The sequence below is a fragment of the Antechinus flavipes genome, chromosome 3 (genome assembly GCF_016432865.1).
Source record: "Antechinus flavipes isolate AdamAnt ecotype Samford, QLD, Australia chromosome 3, AdamAnt_v2, whole genome shotgun sequence".
NCBI lineage: Eukaryota > Metazoa > Chordata > Mammalia > Dasyuromorphia > Dasyuridae > Antechinus > Antechinus flavipes.
The window spans coordinates 165,821,726-165,842,750 of NC_067400.1; the positions used below are offsets into that span (position 1 = coordinate 165,821,726).

General features: G+C 30.9%; 1 protein-coding gene across 1 annotated transcript in view; it reads left to right on the top strand.

Annotated features, from left to right (window-relative positions):
• The window catches only part of MYO16 (myosin XVI), a 722,870-nt gene that overhangs the window by 519,187 nt on the left and 182,658 nt on the right, over positions 1 to 21,025 (top strand). The window contains exons 26-27 of the mRNA XM_051984178.1: positions 1,721 to 1,801; positions 2,044 to 2,249. Of these exons, the coding sequence (XP_051840138.1) occupies positions 1,721 to 1,801; positions 2,044 to 2,249 (287 nt within the window). The remainder of the gene's footprint in view (positions 1 to 1,720; positions 1,802 to 2,043; positions 2,250 to 21,025) is intronic.

Consider the following 21,025-nt stretch of genomic DNA (forward strand, 5'->3'; position numbering starts at 1 on the left):
ATTTCAGAAGATGGTGGGTCCAGAAGACTTTAGAATTAAAATTCATTCAAAGGAGATACTTTGATGCTAATAATAACATTTCATTCAATCTTAGCCTTGAAAAATGATGATTTCTGTATCAAGCCTTTATATCACTTGTTTATTTCTTCATATCTTTTGATCTTCCCTGAATCTTTTATTTGTATTATAATGAAAAACTCAGCAACCAAACTATTTCATTGTATTTTTTCTAATTGTAAAAAGGAATGTACTGATGTTAATGTACTGATATTAATTCCATTATTTCCTCACAGATCTAAATGCAATTCATTAGCCTTTCTCTGACCCAAATTTCCAAGAACTTAAATCAATCCCAGGAGCTGCTTCATCCCAATAGGAACAAACCAAAAGATCTAATTTGAAGAGATGGTATTCATTTAATAGGGACTTATCCTTTTCTTATGCTTTTCCATGAGCATCCAATATCTCCATTCTTATGTCTTTCCTATGAAGTATTCAAATACTGGATGTCTCAGCCCTTGTGACACAAGGCAATATTGACATTTTGCACACTTATAATTGAACACCACACCTGCAATTCTCTTTGCATATAAATTGCTTTCATACCTAATCTCCTTGGTATATTTGTCTGAAAATTATAATTCATTAGGACAATTTGTCTTGTTCTGTTCATCTAAATGAAGTTAATATATTCTCGTAACAGAAGTAGTTCAAAATTGATGCAAACGTGTTTTTTTCTGTAGGGTTTTTTTATTCTCTATTCCAACTAAAACAGTAAAGTAATTAACTTAGTTTTTAAGGATGATGTTTTTAGATCTCCAGATTTTAGACAAATCTATTATACTGTACAATACTGAATTATACTGTTAACATAATTGTAGTGAATTATAATGTTAAATTAAACAGCTAATTTACTATCGGTCAGATGTAATTAAATGTCCCTGTATCCTTTTTCTTATATTGCTTTCGTCTTTATTTTTTCTAAACCTCTTAAATTTAACTACATATGGGAATGTTTTTTTTTTCACTTGCCATAACTTTATGGTTATATTTGTTATATAATGTTATATATGTTATATTTGCATATATGTGTATGTATATATTTGTAATATAATGTATATAATGTTGTTATATAATGTCTAACATAAATAAACCAATTTGTTGTCATTCTTCAGAATGCAAGTAATATATATATGTATTTTATCAGTAAAAAAATACATAACTATAAAGACATCAAATAGAATATCTTCTTAGTTACTGATTAGAGCTAAACTTAGAGTTACAATCTAATGATTGTAAAATGTTTCTTTTCACAAAAGAAATATTCATTTTGTCCTTTGGCAGGCTACATATATCAAAAAAAAAATCTGTTGCTATTTTATTCCTAATTATCAGAATGATTTTCTGCAGAGTATACATATTGTTGCACCAGCATTTCAGTCACCTAGTGTCTGAATATATATTTGTGCTCAACTTAAAATAAGTTGGCAGCTTTGATTTTCTTGAAAAGTTGCCACTCAAAGAAAGTTATTTACACATTCACTAGTCATTTTCCCCAACATATATTAAAATTGCTAAAAATGTTCTGATTCTGATTTTGTAATTTATGCTAAAAAATCTGTATTTGTCTATAAGGGATTTTATGGATGATATGGACTTATTACTTTTCTCAAATTCAGATAAAATCTTTCTCATCTGTGCTTTCTTTTCCCCCTTATAGTTATTTAAAAAGAAAGGAACTTCCACATTTCTGCAGAAACTAGAAAGGGGAGGTCCAGTCACAGTGGCTTCACAACTCAGGGTCAGTGTTCTTTTAAAGGCATGTGACTATAAATATGAAAATTTTGATTAGCATCTTAGTGATTTTCTCCCTATTTGGCTTATAAAATTGATTTACATATTCAGATTAACTTCTAAATAAAAAAATAATACCTAATAAGTATGAAAGAAAGAATGTGAACATGTAAAATTTCACTATAAATTGTGTTCTTAGCAATCAATGTATTCCTCTGAGAATTAACTAGGTTTTACTTCTCTCCATAGAAATCCCTTATGGATATCATTGGGAAGCTTCAGAAGGGCACACCACATTTTATTCATTGCATCAAACCCAATAACTCTAAGCTGCCAGATACTTTTGATAATTTTTATGTGTCTGCTCAGCTACAATATATTGGGGTTTTAGAGATGGTGAAGATCATTCGGTATGGATATCCTGTCCGCCTCTCCTTCAATGAATTCTTGTCAAGGTAAAGTCTTTCGAGCTGGATAAAGGCTTGTTTTACCTATTGTATAGAGCATGCTGTGTTATTCTGTAAGAGCCATCAGAGAGTGTTTTGCTATTGTTGTTTATAAGGAGGTCTCAAATCAGCTTTCAAGAAAAATCTATTTCACTGGGCATAGATTACTATATTTTAAATGGAGATAACCACAATCAAAGAACTATAAGACCTTATTGAAGATCCCAACCACCCAAACCCCCAAACTTGTAGAAAATATAAGAATATAAAATTCATTCAACTGATATTTAATAAGCTTTATGCGGTATTAAGGAATTGAAGAGAATGTAAAACATACACACAGTTCTTGCCCTCAAGATTCTTTCAATTTAATATTACAGTTAATACTAAATGAACACACACACACACACACACACACACACACACAAGCACACATTCACACCATAATTCAAAATATACTAAGATAATTTAGAGAATCACAAACAAGTAACTGGGTAGTTCAAAGAAGGATAATTCTAGTAGTGGAAGTTGGAAAACATTCATAGAAGAAGAGATATCCAAAATGATCTTTCAAGAATTTATTTGTGTGTTTAGTTTAAAAATATTTTATTTTTATCTAATTGCTTTTTAAATTTTTGTATTGCCTCTCTGGTTGCCCTTTTCCCTCAATAAGAAGATAAGCAATTTTTCATGGATTAATATATGTGTAGTCATGAAGAAAATTCATATATTAAATAATTTTGTACAAAATAGACACCACCATCACTACTCCCTCAAAAGCAAGAAAAGTAAAGAAACTAAAAGAAAATGCTTCTGTCTGCATTTAATTCCATCAGATCTTTCTTTGGAGGTGGATAGCATTTTTAGTGAAGCTTTCAAAAATAATTTAGATTACTCTATTTCTAAGAATAGCTAAGTCATTCACAATTGATCGTTGTATAATATTGTTGTTAATATGTACAATATTGTCCTGGTTCTTGTCACTTCATTTTGCATCTGTTCATATAAATCTTTCAAAGTTTTCCATAAAGCACGCTGCTTATCATTTCTTATACCACAAGAATACACATGTCATATAGCACAACTTGTTCAACCATTCCTCAATTAATAGGCATCCACTCAATTTCCAATTTTTGTATACCACAAAAGTGCTGCTATAAATATTTTTTCACTATGTATAACTCGCTATTCCTTTCAAATATACAAAAAAGCAATCATGTAAATTTCCTTTTTATTCTCCTTTTTTCTTCTGCCTCTATCCTCCCTTCATTTCAGAGAGGACTATCATTAGATAGCATGTACTCATATGTATTGTGCACATGTCATGCACATGTCATATGTATATGTGTATGTTGTACACACATGCATAAACACATATATACATATACTAATTCCATACATACTTTTCTCAGTTCTTTCTGTGAATGCAGAAAGCCTCTTTCTTCATATATCTATCATGGTAATTGGGTATTTATACTAGTTTAAAATGTCTTATTTGCTCAAGGTCATTCTTAAAATGATATTACTGTTACAGTATACAGTTCTCTTGGTTCTGCTAATTTCTTTCTTCATTATTTCTTGCAAATATTTCCATGTTTTTATAATCATTGAGTTCATCATTTCTTATAGCATAGTAGTATTCTATCATAATTATATACCATAACTTGTTCAGCCATTCTCCAATTGATAGATGTCCTTGAAATTTCCAATTCTTTGCCATCATAAAAAGAGCTGTTATTAATATTTTAAAACACATAGGATCTTTTCCCTTTTCTCTAATTATCTTTGGAAATAGACCAAAGAATGTTATTGCTGAGTCAAAAGAATAGGTAGTTTAATAATCCTTTGGACATAATTCCAGATTGCCCTCCAAAATGTTTTGGACAATGAATTTGTGTCCCCTTTTTTTTTTTTTCCACATCCTTGCCAACATTTGTCATTTTCCTTTTCAATCATCTTATCCAATCCAGTAGACATAAAATGATCTCTCAAGGTTGTTTTAATTTGTATTTTTCTGATTAATAATAAAAATTAATATTTTTCATATGACAATCTTTGGTCATATAATAATATTAATTGTTTGCTTTCTTGGAAAACTGCTTGTTCATATTCTTTTACCAATTGGTAAATGCCTCATATTCTTATAGATTTGATAACTTTTTTATATAATTGAGATTTTAGACCTTTATCTGAGAAAGTGTCTATAAAAATTTCCCCCACTTTGCTGCTTTCCTTCTGATAAATTTTTTTTGGGGGGGAAATATAGCTCTTTTTCCTTTTAAAAAATTCTTTGTAGTAAAATGCATAGAATTTAGATAGATAAAAGTGTGGAAGGATATTATTCATATTCTCATATGGTTACATTTACCAGGTGTACCAATATTAATCATCACACTCTGAGGCAAACATTATCATTGGCTGGTCCTCTTTTCTCAAAGCAAGGCTCAATAGTACTATTCTCCAGACTGCTGAGTTTCTCAGCCTAAATTATGCTCAACTAGGATATTGTGTAAAGGGATGATTGTAAACAAAGGCAAAGAAGTTGAAAATCTGAAACTATATTTGATAGTTAGCATAGATGAAGGGATAGTTTGCTGAAAAAAGTTTGCAAGATTTGTATTTGACTCCTGTCTATGACACTTACCAACTGAGTGATTATGAAGAAGTCACTTAAATTTCATGTCTCATGTTCCTCATCTGTAAAACTGGAATACAAATCCCTGTGAAAGTTGTCTTATAAGATGGCCCTTGTGAAATTAAAAAAAAAAATTAATAAAGTACTTTGCAAATTTTAAAGTTCTAGAAAAACTACAATAATAATGAATCTGGCATGACTAGAGAGTGGGGGGACAAATCATTTAGTAAAGTCGTGTACTTCATTATAATATTGAGATGACTTTCAATTATTTATCAACTAGCTTGATTCATAGCATGTTGAATCCAAGTTAAGGAATTGTCATTTATTTGTTTAGTAGACAATAAGTAGCAATGGTTGGTAAATATGAAAATATTACTACTATTTCTACTACTACTTACTACTGCCGCTACTAATCACATTTAGGAAGATTGATATGGAAGTGTATAGAATGAATTGGAAAAGAGAAAGGGATTGTAGATAATAAGATTAGCCAGGAGGCTATTGTGCTAATACAAATTGGCAATTAAAAATGGGAGGGAATTTTTGGGATTGGAAGAGTGCCTGAAGAGGGTAAGGGGGATTTTTGGAGAGTTGAGATGGAGAGTGATGGGGTGGGGAGAGAAAATAAGATAAGAAGAATAGAGTAAAAATAGAGGGTGGAAAAGAAAATAGTAAAGATAAGATGATGGGAATTTCACAAATAAGTATTCTAAATTTTAATATGAATGGGGTTTTTATCTAGCTCCTTTGTGATGGTAAAGAATTGAAAATTGAAGGGGATACCATCAATTAGGGGATGGCTGTACAAATTGTAGTATGTGATTATGATAGAATGCTACTGTGCTATAAGAAATGATGAGCTCAATGATCTTAGAAAAGTATGAAAAGACTTGCACAAAATGGTGAAAAGCATATTGAGCAGGACCAAGAGTATATTGTGTATAGTAAATGCAGCATTGCATTTATATAACTTCATTATATATTTAAAAGGAATAGCAGGTTGTATACAATAGATTTGCGATTTCTTACAGAATTTTTTTTATTATTATATCACATTATGGAAATGCTTGTTTTATTCTATAAATCAAAATTTAAATTTAAAAAGTAAAATTAAAAAAGTATTGTGGATCATATTGGCCAAGGTGTGCCAATATGAATTGCCCATGTTCTATGTATACATACAGATGGGACTAAAAGTTTTTCAGCAGAAAAGTATCAAAATCAAAGTGATAGAAAGTTTATGTAGGCAGTGATAAGAATGATGATTTGGAAAGGGAAGAAAACTAAAAGAAGGAAGCTGAGGTGAGAGACTTTTAAAATAATCTGAACCAAAGTTTTACAGAACCTGCAGTGACTGGTTGCAGTGGGAATAGACAGGGATAATATGAATGCAAATAATATTGGAAGTGTATGAATGAAGATTGCAGAGTAACTGATTGAATTTAAGAGGCCAAAAGAATCAAAATTAATTAATGTCAATAAGGGGTGACTAAGAGAAAATTTGGCACCTTTATTAGAAATATAAAAATCAGGGTGGAGCTTTTCAATCTCAAGGGTCTTACATGAGAAAGAAGGTGACTTCAGTTTTAAAGATTTGAAACTTGAATAGATAAATTGAAATTACAGAATTTTTTCTTCAATATCTAAGAAAATAATATAGAAAAAAAATTTACTTATTTTTTATAAATAATATTTTAAATTGATTTAGAATATAAAACATCATCACATTAAAATATTCATTTTTCTCTCATTTATTGTGGTGAATGAAATGCTATTATGTGCTAGAATGTGCTAGAAAACTGATTTATTCAATTGTCAACAATAGGGAATTTGCTACGTTGTAGTTGTAGTAATTTGGTCACACGTTAAGGTATTCCCACAATTTATTCAGCAAGCATTAATTTTAGAAGTATTCATTGAACATTTACTTGGTGTCCAATACATTTAATTCAGTGTTAATCACACACTAAGAAACTGGATGAATTCCAAAGTGTACTTTTTAACCTCAAAAAAAAAAAAAAAATATACCAATACCAAAAAAAAAAAAAAAAATACCAATATTTCAAAGACCTTATACATTTTGTGAAGCATTTTTAACTACTTTGACTAATCTGATAGTACTATTAAATTTTGCATCAAATTATGAATCATTCCAAAGAGGAATTTAGACATTGTTATTATATCTTTTGATGGCTGAAGAAAAATATACTCCTCAGGATTTTCTGACCCCATTTCAACTACTCTTATCACCATCACTGATTCAGGTAAAAGGGATGGGGCTCTGCTACCCAAGTAAGGGTATTTTGTATGTTCTTTTGCTTATGAGTTGTTGCAGTATCCCTGTACCCCAACCAAAATCATTATTAAGTGCTCTGCATTTCAAATATGTATTCTGTCATCCTTAACTAGGCCAATAGAAACAGTCTTTCTCTTGATCCAGACTCAAACATTTGGAGAATCTATCCGAGCTTGCACAATGCAGGCATAACTTTTGAAAACCAAGATTATCTCTGTGCCATGAGGAGGCCCCACATGAAATCAGTCTATTTAAAGTTATTGTTTAAATTGTACACAAATATAATAAAGAATTTGAATGCTTTAAAATACCAATGCAAATTGTAATACTATTTAATATTCCATGATTTTTATTGTGACAATTTTAAAAATATGGATTTTTCTTCTTATTAAATAGAATCATATCTTAAACATCTTGAAAAATTTTAATTATTTTTATCTTCTTGTAAAATTTCATCTGGTCAGGATACTAAAGTTTTTTATTGTGTGTTTGGAACTTCTCTATGAAGTAAATTTATTAAATATCATTTCATATTTCTTCCATTTCTTTAAAAGATTTTAGATATGCTCTGCTAAGGAGAAGCACTTGGTTTTAATTTAATGAATCCATTGTAAGAAAGTTAGCTGAATTGTTTTTAAGTATTCAAGGAAGAAGAAAAAATTAGGAAGAGGGAAAAAAAATCAAGAAGAAAACATCTGCAAATAATACAGTAGTGAAGAGAAAGATATAAGATAATAGCCACATAGATGGTTGATTAAAATAGGAGCATTCATTTAAGGGTTTACATAATCTTGATCCATCCTGACAGTTGTATTATGCATTACTCTCCCTCCAGCATTTTGTTTCAGACAAGCTGAACCACTTGCTGTTACCTGAACTCAATTTGACATTTCCTGCCTTGGTACATTTGTGCAAACTGTCTCCCAATGACTGAAATTCACTTCTTCCTCATGTCTAGCTTTCTGAGTCCTTCTTTTCCTATAAGACTCACCTCATATGCCACCTCCTGGATGAAACCTTTCTGTTAACGTTAAATGAAATTACTCTTTCCTTTCTCACTTTTCTTAAGTACTTTGTCACTAAAAGGCAATATAGTTTAGTCTTTGTAGACAGAATGTTGGACTTGGACTCAAGCACTCAAGGACTTAGACTCTGACACTATCTGTGTGATCAATGAAAATGGAATTAAAGTTACTACATTACCATCGGCTTTGTCATTGCATCCTACAGATCATGGAACCTTTCTACCTGAATTGTACCTGATGCCTCCTGTATGTTTTCTCTTCCACTAGAGTGTGCCTTTCTTGACAGCAGTCTCCATTTTTATTGTTGGATTTTCATCACTTAACATGGTGCTTGTGTATAATAGGGACATATTATTTTTTTCTTCATTTACTTGTGTAACTTTTTTGACCCTAAGTTTTCTTACCTAGAAATAAATACAATAACATTGTCAGTACTTACTTCAGTAATTATCCCATTAGATTATAAGTTACTTGAGGGTAGAAATTGTCTTTAGCATCTTTTTTGTATCCCTAGCAATTAGCATAGTATCTGGCACCTATCTATATAAAGGTCTTTATAAGCCTTACAATGTTATATACATGTTGGTTATTTTTATTTCCATTTCACAGATGAGGAAACTGAAATACAGATTACTGAGTGACTTTCCTAATGAAATATATAGTAAATATCAGAGCCAAGAATTATATCCTATTATCTATACACAAATATCTGTGATGCAAGACAAAAATGGGTCAAGTGCAAAGTAGATGCTACTTCCCAAACTCAAAATAGAAGGTATAACAAGTCTTAATGCAGTTTCAAACTATTAAAACTCAGGAAAATAATTTTGTATTATATCAGTTTCATACATCAAAATTTCTCTTATGCTTTCTCTTTCTTTCCACTCTCATTGCAACTATTCTTATCTACTAGAGACAATTGTAATAGCCACTTAGTTGGTTTCTGTATGTTCATACTCTTCCCCTACACCTTTCCTAATTCATTCTTTGTATTAATGTTAGTGAAATAGTTAAATATTCACTTTAATCATCTATGGAAAAACTTTTATTGGCTCCTTATTCCCTATTGAATTAAGGATGAACTCATTATGGCATTCAAAGGTATCTTTAATAGAGTTCCAACTTATACTATTTTGTGATATTTTCCTTCATATTGTAAATTATTTGGATGACTCTCTATACTCTATTCTTATCTTGATTTCTCCTGTCTCCCTATAGTTGCTCATGTTATCCTCCACATTTGATATTTGGACACAAGAAGATTATACAAACTGAGTTCTCTAACATGATTTCTTTTGTGTGAGTTCTTGCTTTATTTCTATTTCCCCCCATTCAATTAGCATGGGTTGAGTAGCTACATGACACAAAGGATAAGGGTGCTGGGCTTAGACTAAGGAAGACTCATCTTCCTGAGTTTAAATCTGTCCTCAGACATTTACTAGCTGTTTGATCCTGGACAAAATCACTTAATCTTTTGAAGCTAGGTTTTTCTCATCTATAAAGTGAGCTGGAGAAGGAAACAGGAAACCATTTCAGTATTTTTGCTGAGAAAACCCAAAATAGGGTCAGAAAGAGAAAGACATAATTGAACAACTAAAGAACAAGTATATGAGGAACTATGCTAGTCATTGGAGATACAAAGACTGGGGGGGAAAAAAACTCATTTACCTTGAGAGGTTTACATTCTATACAGAGATAAGTAAATCGATTACATAATCAAATCATACAAAGTTACTTTATAAAAAAGATCAATAATTAATGGCTGGGGAAAGCAGAAAAAGTCTCTTGAAGGAGATACTTGAAGTGAATCTTGAAACAATCTAAAAGTTCCAAAAGATAGAGGTGAGAAGAACACATCTTGGGTAAAGAAACAGAAATGACTTGTGGAATATTATCTATGAGAGTGCTTTCACGTTATTAACCAGCATTTTATTCCTTCCAGTCCAAGATTTCTTTTTCTTTTCTTCCCCTAAATGTATATGGTTTTAACCTTCCTTGGATTTAGAAATAGAACAGTTTTGAGGTTATTCTTCATCCTTTTCATCACATCCTCTATATCCTGAGGCTCATCCTATGCTTATCCTTTATTCAATAAAGTGGTTATACTTTGGGTGGGACCAAAACAACTCAATAGAGAGGTTTAGTTTAATGATATGACCTTGTTTGGGGAAGGAAAAAAAAAAAACCACTGAAGGAACAGCTCAGTAATAGTACTAAAGGTTTTAGTATTATGCTTGGCATGGGCAGGAATTATGATCAGCTTTCTCAGATTGTGATTGGATGGAATCCCTATTAGAAACAAGTCTGAGTCATTTAGCTTTTTAAATGACACAATTGTTAGTGAAAGGTCATGCCACTGAATTAAATTGGGTATGGGGGGGAGGGAGCAAAAAAGATGCGTTTTAGTTCTTGAATTAAAACTAATAAGCAAACACTATCCAGTACACAAGACAGTCCCCAAGAATCATAGACCTGTGTTGAAATCTTTGTAGAAGTTTGGTTTGTTATGTGGAAATGATGCCAGTTACTGTCAATGGATCTTTAATAAAAATTTGAATTAATAAGGTCAGAAGCTATTAAATACTGTAAAAACAGACAGCCCAGATATAATTGGCAAAAGATAAATGTGATTTCAGGAGGATTTGCCAAGTCTAACTGCAGTGTCTCTGCTGAACCTGCCTGCAGCATTGGCTCATTTTCTGAAGCTTTACCAAGAGTGGGAGGGAAGCCTATCTGTAGCTTTTCTATGAAATGTGAAACTGGAAACAGAAGGCTAAGCAATAACTTGTATAATTCATCTGTAAATTAAACAAAAGCAGCCCAATTCCATACTGATTCATTCGTTGTGGACCTTGGATCCTTCATGATCTAGTGTGATTTTTTTCTTGTAGGTCCAGTAGAATGTAACAAAATATTATGTGAGGTCAATAGGTTTAAGGCAAGAAGTGTTTGGTATTTGACTTACCAAACTGGTATACTTCCTAATTTCTGCAATGCCAAGTGAAATGTTCCCTACTGTCAGTAGGCAGCCAATCAAAATGTCACTAAGAGCTGACTAACCAACTTGAAACATTTTAGAGTCTGAAAAAAGCCAAATAAAGGATCCTTAATGACTTCAATGCTTGGATAGCAGTACAGAATATGAAGGGAAAAAAATGTTTAGTCAAAGGATTGCGTCACATTCAGTTGTTGTTCTATTTTACTAAACAATATCCCTGAAAAGGCTGGTTAATTTTGTTCAGGGTCAGGGTCACAGAGTATTTCCCCTGGTCAATCATCTTGCAAATGTATTCCATTGGTCATAAAGGAGCTAAGTGATAGAGTGTGGATGGACAATTGTAAAAACAACTGCAAGAACATATTCATCAGAACTAGTCAACCATGTAATCCTCTTTCTGTGAAGGACAACACTTTCATTTTAAAACAATTAATGTAAAGAGAATGACATCAAGGAGCTGCCATAACTAAAATTTTTGGAAACTTCATAAGTAAATAGCAATAACAGTCACTCTAAAACTATCTATTACTTTCCTACAATTCTTTTACAGATACATATAGATACAGATAGTCTTCAAAAAAGAGATAGATGAAAAAGAGCAAAAAGGACATCACCTCCATCATTATCATCATCATCATCATCCATGTTTACTTAATATTTTAAAATTTATAAACCACTTTCCCAGTTTTTTAGTTAGGTAAGGGAGGGAGCATAGCTATTATTATCCTAATTTTCCAGATGAAGGTGAAGTTCAGAGAAGGGAAGTGACTTATCCATGAAAACACAGTTCTAGTCCAAGTTTTTTAAATCAAGCCATATGCTTGTCTCACTATATCATACTGACTCTAATATAATCTTAGTATTCTGACCATAGCACAGTATGTTTGAAACATTGTCTCATGCTTAAAAAACATTTTCTCAATTTACCAGGTTTTAATCTTTACTGAATAATTTCTCTAAGACATTTTGACCCCCTATTATGCTTAAAAGTCTTTAGACTCATTAAATGGATTGAGTAATAACTTCTGAATCATTGCTATACTCTTTTTACACCATTTTCAGTACATTGCCAGTCTCATTACTTCCAAATTACACAATTCATTTTGTAATATAGTTGATTATCCTCATATAGTTGTTAGTGTGTTAAAGTTCTCTTGTTGTTTCAAATTAGAAAAACATAAATGTGTTATGAGATCTAAGAAGAGCCAAGATGGAGTAAAAAATTAATGATATTAACTTGTCTTGCCATTCACTTCTAAAAAGCTAGGGGAAGCTGCACTGTTTTTAAAAGCTATAGCTGAATGAAAGAAAAAGAAGTTATTAAGTAAGCCCTTTCTATATTGATGGTCCTATGCTAAACCAATTAATAAATGAATTTGTTCATTTTTAATTAAATAGAAAAATAAAAGTTACAAAGGAAATAGTTTTTTTTTTTTTTTTGTCATCCATTAACTAGATGTTTCACCTTGATTCCCCTAGTTAACATTTCCCCCATGTTCTAGAAATTATATTAGTTACTTTGTATGTATATATCTTATGTCAATACAGGAGAACCTCTCAGAGGGCAGAGAATATTTCATTTTAATCTTTGTATCCTCAGTCCCTGTAATAGTGCTTTGTGTATAATAGGTACTTAACAAGTTTTTACTAAATCTTTTGTGCAAATCACTTCAGTTTTTTGTTAAATTTCAATTTATCAGAATTGAAAAATAAAAATTAAAGAGATTGGAAATTAATTTTACCATATATTCCTTTGTATGCAATGCTATAGGAGATTAAATTTTAAAATGTCATATCACAGTCATTCTTATGCAAAAATCTCACTCATCTTTGTTGCCAATTATCTGGGGGAAATATATTCTTTTTTTTTTTTTTTTTTTTTTTTTGCTTGAGATGCTTTTTCAATCACTTTGAAATTCATATTTTAAGATTATGTATTGAGAGCTTGGAGGGATCTAGAGATTATGAATCTGACTTCTTCATTTTATAGTGAACTGAATAAGTATAACCCAAGAAGTTAAATTATTTGCTTAATGTCATCAACAGAGTAAGGAGTTTATCTTTGTTATGTTAACTCAAGTTTCATGTGATTCTAAGTTCACAAAAATTTTGCAAGATAGCATGCCATTAGATTTCCTGAAAAACAAAACAAAAAACTGAAGGCCTTTTAACTGATGTGTCCTCTGTGCACCCAATATTGAAAGATTTAAGAATTCTAGTCAGTGTGGAATTAGCTCATCTGAGCAATTACAGTTTTAGGCAGCCAGAAAACTCATGATGAAACAAACAATCCACTTCGTTGCAGAGAAATGATAGACTCAGAGAACATTTTAAGACATATATATTTTTGGATATGGCCAATGTCTGAATTATTTTTATTGGACTATGAATATTTGTTTCAAAGATTTGTTGATGTGAGAGAGAAAAAAAACAATCTTTAACCAAATAAATAAATAAAAACAAGTAGCATTGAAATATTTTCCTCAGTTGCTAATAGAAAGACAAAAAAAAAAAAAATCTGGGTAATACTATCAAATTTTAACTGTACTCTTATCAGTGGTTGGAAGTATGGGGAGAAAGGTGGTAGCACAAAAAAATTTAACCTGAATAACTGTATGTCCAATACAAAAATTTCTCCTTTGCAATGAGCTCAACCCCATCCAGAGAACACATTTCCCTCACTGATTTTATTGGATCCTACTCACCCATCCCCATCAGGTTCATTCTATCAACTTCTACTTTAAGAAGAAGGTTTCTAAGTATTGACTGCTTTATGTTAGTCCTTAATTGAGGGTATTGACACAGACGTGATGATGAGAGGGAGCTTGACCTATTAGGTGCCTATAGCAATTCACTTTCAATTTGAATTTGTATTATGGATTATACTTTCATCTGATTTACATGAGAACCATTTTTTCTTCAATTTGACTGACTCCTTTTACTCCTAACCACTTCCAGTGAACATTTTGCTGTAGACATTTTTTTTTTTACTTTTTCTACAAACCATTCTTCTTATGTTTTCTTTCCACATTAGAACAAATTATTTGATACCGCTATCTGAACATCATGATAGTATTTCAAACTTAACATATCTAAGATGGAGTTTTTTATTTTTCTCCCAAGTGCCATGGCTGATGTAGGCTCCATTTATCTCTCATATTCCCTTATCAAGCTCACTTAATTCTGCCTCAAAAATATTTTAATCTATTTCCATTATTACTTTGTAGGTCTTTATCACCATCTTTCTCTGCAATTAAGGTAACTTTCTCCTCAGTATTGGCTCCTCCATTTTTTCCCACTCCCAAACTAGCTTTCATATTTCTAAAACAGAAGTGTCAAACACCCAGCCCACTGTCCCATATGACCCACAATATCCCTGTGTGTTTCCCAGAATAATTAGGAAATTTAATAATGTAAATAAAAATGCAATGAAACATAAAGATTATTAATATGTGATTACATTTTTCTAAATCAATGTGGCCCACAGAAACCCTTATGATGGTTTAATGCTCCCTCCTTTTGATTTAAATTTAACACTATTGCTTTAAGAAATTAAACTTCCTTATGCATAGATCTGGTCACTCTTAATTAGCATTCATGCCTACCAGTTAGACTTCTCCTTTCTTGATGTTTAAAGTTTAACACAATCTAAAATCATCTACTTCAGTCAGTTTATATTATTTAATTATTCTGCTTACCTTGTACTTGCCTGCTTCTCTAACTTTGCTATTTCTGTTTCCTCTTTCTAGAATATCTTCTTCCCAACTACCCCTTCAATTGTAGAAATTCTTATAAAAAATCTAATACATGGGCTTGCACACAATAGACACCTGAAAAATGTTTATTGAATTGATTTGAAATGCACTATGTGCCATAACATTTATTTGCACATTATTTTGCTCACTAGAAAATGCAGAGTTTTTGCATTGATATTCTCCACCAATTTATAGGCAATAAACAATGTCAATGATTGAGAACATATCGAAATTTCTTTAAAATATGTTTTGCTTAGTGCTTTAGTAGTGTAGGGACAGCAAAGAATTTTCTAATATGTACTTAATTTATATTATTATGCATTAAATATTTTTTTAGCAAATATTACATAGAGTTTATATTTCTTTGAAATTGTTCAATCTTTTCTTGACTGTCTAACTGGCTTTGGGCAAATTGTTTCAACCTTTCAGAATGTTCTGGGGTTGGACTGAACTTAAATAAAGTATTATGAAGGTGATTTGTATGTCTCCAAGTGTAAATACTGGTCTCTAAAAGTCCAGGATGTAGGATTATAGGTTGTTTGCAAACTGAGGTTCTAATTAATGATTTTCCCTGATTTTGAAGGGTACTTAGCTACTTGATGTGATTTCCAGGATGAAGAAATAAACAAAATTTGTTTGCTTGCTTGCTTTTCTCTTACTCCTAGTGAAAAAAATAAGAGGAAAAAAATCCACAAAACTTGATTAAATGCCTCCAAACTATTTGCATTTAAATATCCAGTAATTTCAATAAAAAAAGAGGTAATAAAAAAGCAAAGGTTTAGATTTTTTGAAATATGCTATCGATTGTTCATAAATGTTAAGATTATGTATTATGAATATTTTAATAGAAAAGAGAAAGTATTTGACATAATAACACCAAACTGATATTTGATATTATTACCCAAATCATAATACTCATAAAGTAAGGTGACTATATCAAAATAGACAGGAAATGACTGGCTATAGGTATAGTAATCGTATCAGAATTAGTTGTCTGTATCATTTAGTCATGTATTAAATGGAACAAAAGTCAAAGTTAACATTAATTTAGAAGAAAAGATGAAAATGACACAAGGAACAATTTTATACCTTCAAAATAATCTACTAAAACTAACTACTGAGGCTGAAAAATGGGAAATAGAAAAAAAAAAAAAGCATAGCTACTGATCAGCAGTATTTCCTGAAAAAAACAAACAAACAAACAAACAAACAAAAAAAAACCTTTTCCCCACCAAAAACCAAAACAATTTGCCATAGGAACTAAGAAAGACCAGAAAGCATCTTAACTAATAAATTCTATATCCTTGCCAAGCAGAGAGATATAGTAACCAATGCCAGTTCTATTTTAGAATACAATCTCATTTGGAAAATGCTAAGGAGAAGGATGGCAGAAAAATATATGCGGTATCATCTCCTAAAAAAATGGAATATAGTAGAAATAAAATTAAGTCTACAGAAAGATTATCATGATAACAAACTAAGTCACATCATCCCAAGAGCATTTATATATAAACATGACAGCAGGAGGGATCAATGTGTATTTCTATATTCTATTTTCATCATGAATAGAGGAATTCTTATATTTAAACCCAAGATAACTTATTCCCTAATATATTATATACAATAAGATTGAAATAACAATTAAGAAGATGAAACCAGGATCAAAGTAAATGTCACTGCTTAATTATGTTTGAAGGCATTGAAATATCAATATGTCAAGGACAATAGGAAACCAAAATAATGGAAAATTTACAGGTGTATTGTCCCAAAACAGTGATTGAATGACTTCTAATAACCACTGACTCATATCTATTTTCTCATCTTTGTAATGAAAATGATCAATTCATAGATGAAACTGTGAGAATTAATGTATAGACCTCTGAACAATATTCTATAATAGATCATAATTAGTCAGACAGCTGACTAATGTGTACAGAGATTTCAAGATTCCACTATGTTTATTCTTGTTTATAAAAAGGCTTGACAGAATAAAATATGGTTTGTAATTATTTTTTGGAGTTTTTATTTTAACAAAGAGTATCCCAATTTTATACGAAGATAATTTAGTATGTGTAGAGGTAATTCTCTACCATCTCTCTTTAATTATTGGTAATAATTAAGAAATAAAACAGAGAATTATATGATCAACAAAGACATTTAATACTATCACAGAGAATGCCCATTACAGAGTTAGGAAGGGAGTACCTACAAAATGGTATAATCTCCATATATTTCCATTTGGTGATATTGTACTGATTGCGTCAAGTTTCACAACCCAAAGTTTCTTTCTCAGTGAGATCCATATTGTACTTAAAATAGGACATTGATAAGACCTTGAGATCTGTGATTTCAGTATAAAAGGACTCCCAGGAGACAAGTTTTTCCTACAAATGCATGCTCACAATTTTTCTGTAGCTTGTAGTTTTAGGAGAAAGATTCTTAACATTTTGTTATGTCATGACCCCCTATTCCAGCCTCATGTGGTCTGTGTACCCTTTTCAGAATGTTTTCAAATAATTTAATAAAATGCTAAATTTCAGTTAGAGGTTTATGAAAAAGATCAATTTTCCCATCTAAGTTTACATACCCTCTGAAATCTGTCCATGGATCCCTATTGGGTAAAGGTTTTTAGAATGAAGAAGGCTGTCTTGGAAAGTTTCTTATAGTTAAAGAAAGTTAGTAACTTTCCAGAATTACATAGCCAGTATGCATCAAAGACGTGACTTGAAACCAGGCACTCTTGGTCAAGGTTAGCTCTTTAGCAACAATACCAAAAGAGACCTAAACCGAAAATTAACTATACATATATATATATATAATATATATATATATATATATATATATATATATATATTATATATATATATATATAATATATATATATTTTAAATTATGTTGCACAAATTTTACATGCAATTGGATTAGATTTTTGGAATTGATATGTGTGTGTGTATATTATATGTATTAGACTGCAACTGCAGATGAACACTGTGTTGGGCCTTCAATTGAAGAAAGAGTAGACTATATTGCATTTTTACAACCACACAGCACTTTCAGTGATCCTGAGATGCTTTCTGACACAAAATCCAAATTTACTTTAATACATATTTTACCCTGTTGATGCTGTAAGATTCTAAATATTAAAGAACAACATTATCTTAAAAATATTAATATTGAAGGTGATTCAAGTGAACTACTGCATGTTTCTAATGATTATCTGCATGGTTGAAGATAAACAAGGTATATTACCAAGGAAATGTTTGATCAGAAAAGTAGGTTGAACTAGTCATGTAAGAAGACCAAGTGATAATCTATGGACCTTTTTAAAACTTCAGTGCTATGCCTGAATTAATATAATAGAAAGTCCATGACCAAGTCAAATTAATCCTAAATGGAATATCTATGGGAGAAGATAGACAGAAAAAATGGGAAATCTTGGATGGGTTAGAAATGGGATAGAAATTCCCTCTTGTAGAGGAAATAATCACATTAATGAGATCACAAAGGGATTTATTATTATTATTATATTAGGTTTCAATTATTTATTTTGATATAAATAGCAATTTTAAAGTTCTGTGAAGATTGTTAATGAAGGAATACAGCTGGAGCTTTTAGTCCATGAATACTATGATGGAGCTGTCATTTCATTGGTGGGGTGGGGAGGGTTCACATAAAGATCTAGATTAGGAAAGAAGGGATGGAGGGAGAGTAGAACAAAAACAGTAACAAAAGAATAAAAGATTTGTTAAGTTCCTATTATGTACCAGGCACTGTGCTAAGCTTTTTACTAATGTTATCTCATTTGTTCTCCCAACAAGCCCCTCCACTCAAAGATAGGTGCTATTACTTTCCTCATTTTATAGTTAAGAAAACTGAAGCAATCAGATTAAGTGACTTGTCTGGGGTGATTTAGCTATTAAATATCTGAAACCAGATTGAAATTCACCTCTTCTTAATTCTAATTCTAATTTAAGTATTCAATCCACTGTGCAACCTAGTTGCTTTGGGAACTTAATGATTATTAAATTTGTTGTGTCTCCTTTAGGAAATGGGGATCTAGAGATGTAAAATGGACCAGAGTAAGTGTCAAAACAGAAATTTGAACACAAGTCTTTGGATCCTATGTCTACTATTGTTATTTTCTCTTGGTACCACCTCATTCACTAATGCACACCAAAAAAATACATTTTCACTTTCTCTTCTGTTTTTTTTTTTTTTGCCCATTTTCTCTATATAAATATTTTTCATATAAAATAATTATCTAAAACATTAGTGGGATTCCACTATTTCTTTAATTTCTCAGGAGTACCACTTGAATATAATAGGAACCTATTTTTTAAAAATTCATTTTATTAAGAATTTATAAGAATCATTTAAAATGAACATTTTAATACATAAAACAAAAAAAGGATATTATGTATGAAATTCTGAGTTTATTACTATTTTTAAAGTATTTTTTAATTTTTTAATTATGGCTTTTTATTTTCAAAATACATGGAAAGATAGTTTTTTGATATTCATCCTTGAAAAACCATGGGTTCCAAATTTTTCTCCCTCCTCTCTCTTTACCTACCTCTCCTAGACAGCAAGTAATTCAAAACAGATTAATCATGTGCAATTCTAAATATTTTCCACATTTATCATGGTATACAAGAAAAATCAAATCAAAAATGGGGAAAATGAGGGAAAAAATCAAGCAAACAACAACAAAAAAGTAAAATACTACGTTGTGATCCACAGTCAGTCCCCATAGTCCAATGTGTGGATGCAGATAGCTCTCTCCATCACAAGCCTATTGAATTTAGCTTGAATCATCTCATTGTTGAAAAGAGCCAAGTCCACCATAGCTGATCATCACATGATCTTGATGTTGCTGTGTACAATCTTCTCCTGGTTCTGCTCACTTCACTTAGCATCAGTTCAGATAATTCTCTCCAGGCCTTTCTGAAATCATCCTCCTGATCATTTCTCATGGACCAATAATATTCCATTACATTCTTATACCACAACTTATCCAGTTATTCCCCAACTGGTGGACATCCACTCAGTTTACATTCCTTGCCACTATAAAAAGGGCATTTTTGTACATGTGAGTCCTTTTCCTTTTTTTTTTTTTTTTTAATATTTTAAGAGAATCTTAAAAAGCAAGTTTACAAGTTCTTTATGAGAAATTAATGTTATTGATAGGAGAGTAATCATTATAAATAATTATTGGAATAATTTAAACAATGATTATTTTATTAAGAGAACAACCATTTTAAATGAAAGATATCCAGGTCACAAACAGTTATAGCCAAGTAAATTCAAAATGTTGCTGTGCATAGTATAATATTCTGAGAGCTTTTTTAAAGGCATACTTCATTATTTTAATACTATCCCTTTTCAAAAAGTTATCCATAATTTGACAGGAAAATAAATTAACTTTATAGTTACACTATCTACTAAAACATAGATCATGTATTTATAAATATATTTGTGTATCAAAGTAACATTATTATTTATTACCAAGGGTGTTGAAAATTCCCTTATAGTCCTCTATTAGAATAAACATTAAGCCTATCAAAATATTGTACTGTCAACAAAATGATTATTAGGCATTAGTAATTAAGCTTTTTAATTATCCCTTTGAATATAACTGCTAGTAGTGCTAGTAAACAGTAATACAATCTAGAGATATAGTCTATATTTTAGGAGAAACTACATTTACAATGCAAAATAAATCTATTTTCTTATGAAATGATGAACAGAATTGAGTCATCATTTTTTTTAAAGCATAGCATTAGTAATAGGATGAACCTAGAGATCATAACGTGACTTAGAACTGAAACACAAAAAATCCATTTGAAATTTCTTGGGAAGGGGAAGCTAGGTGGTACAGTGAATAGAGCACCAGCTCTGAAGTCAGGAAGACCTGAGTTCAAATCTGGCCTCAAACACAACACCTTGGAAAGTCACTTAATCCCAATTGCGTCAGTTGAAAGAAAGAAAGAAAAAAAGAAAGAAAGAAAGAAAGAAAGAAAGAAAGAAAGAAAGAAAGAAAGAAAGAAAGAAAGAAAGGAAGGAAGGAAGGAAG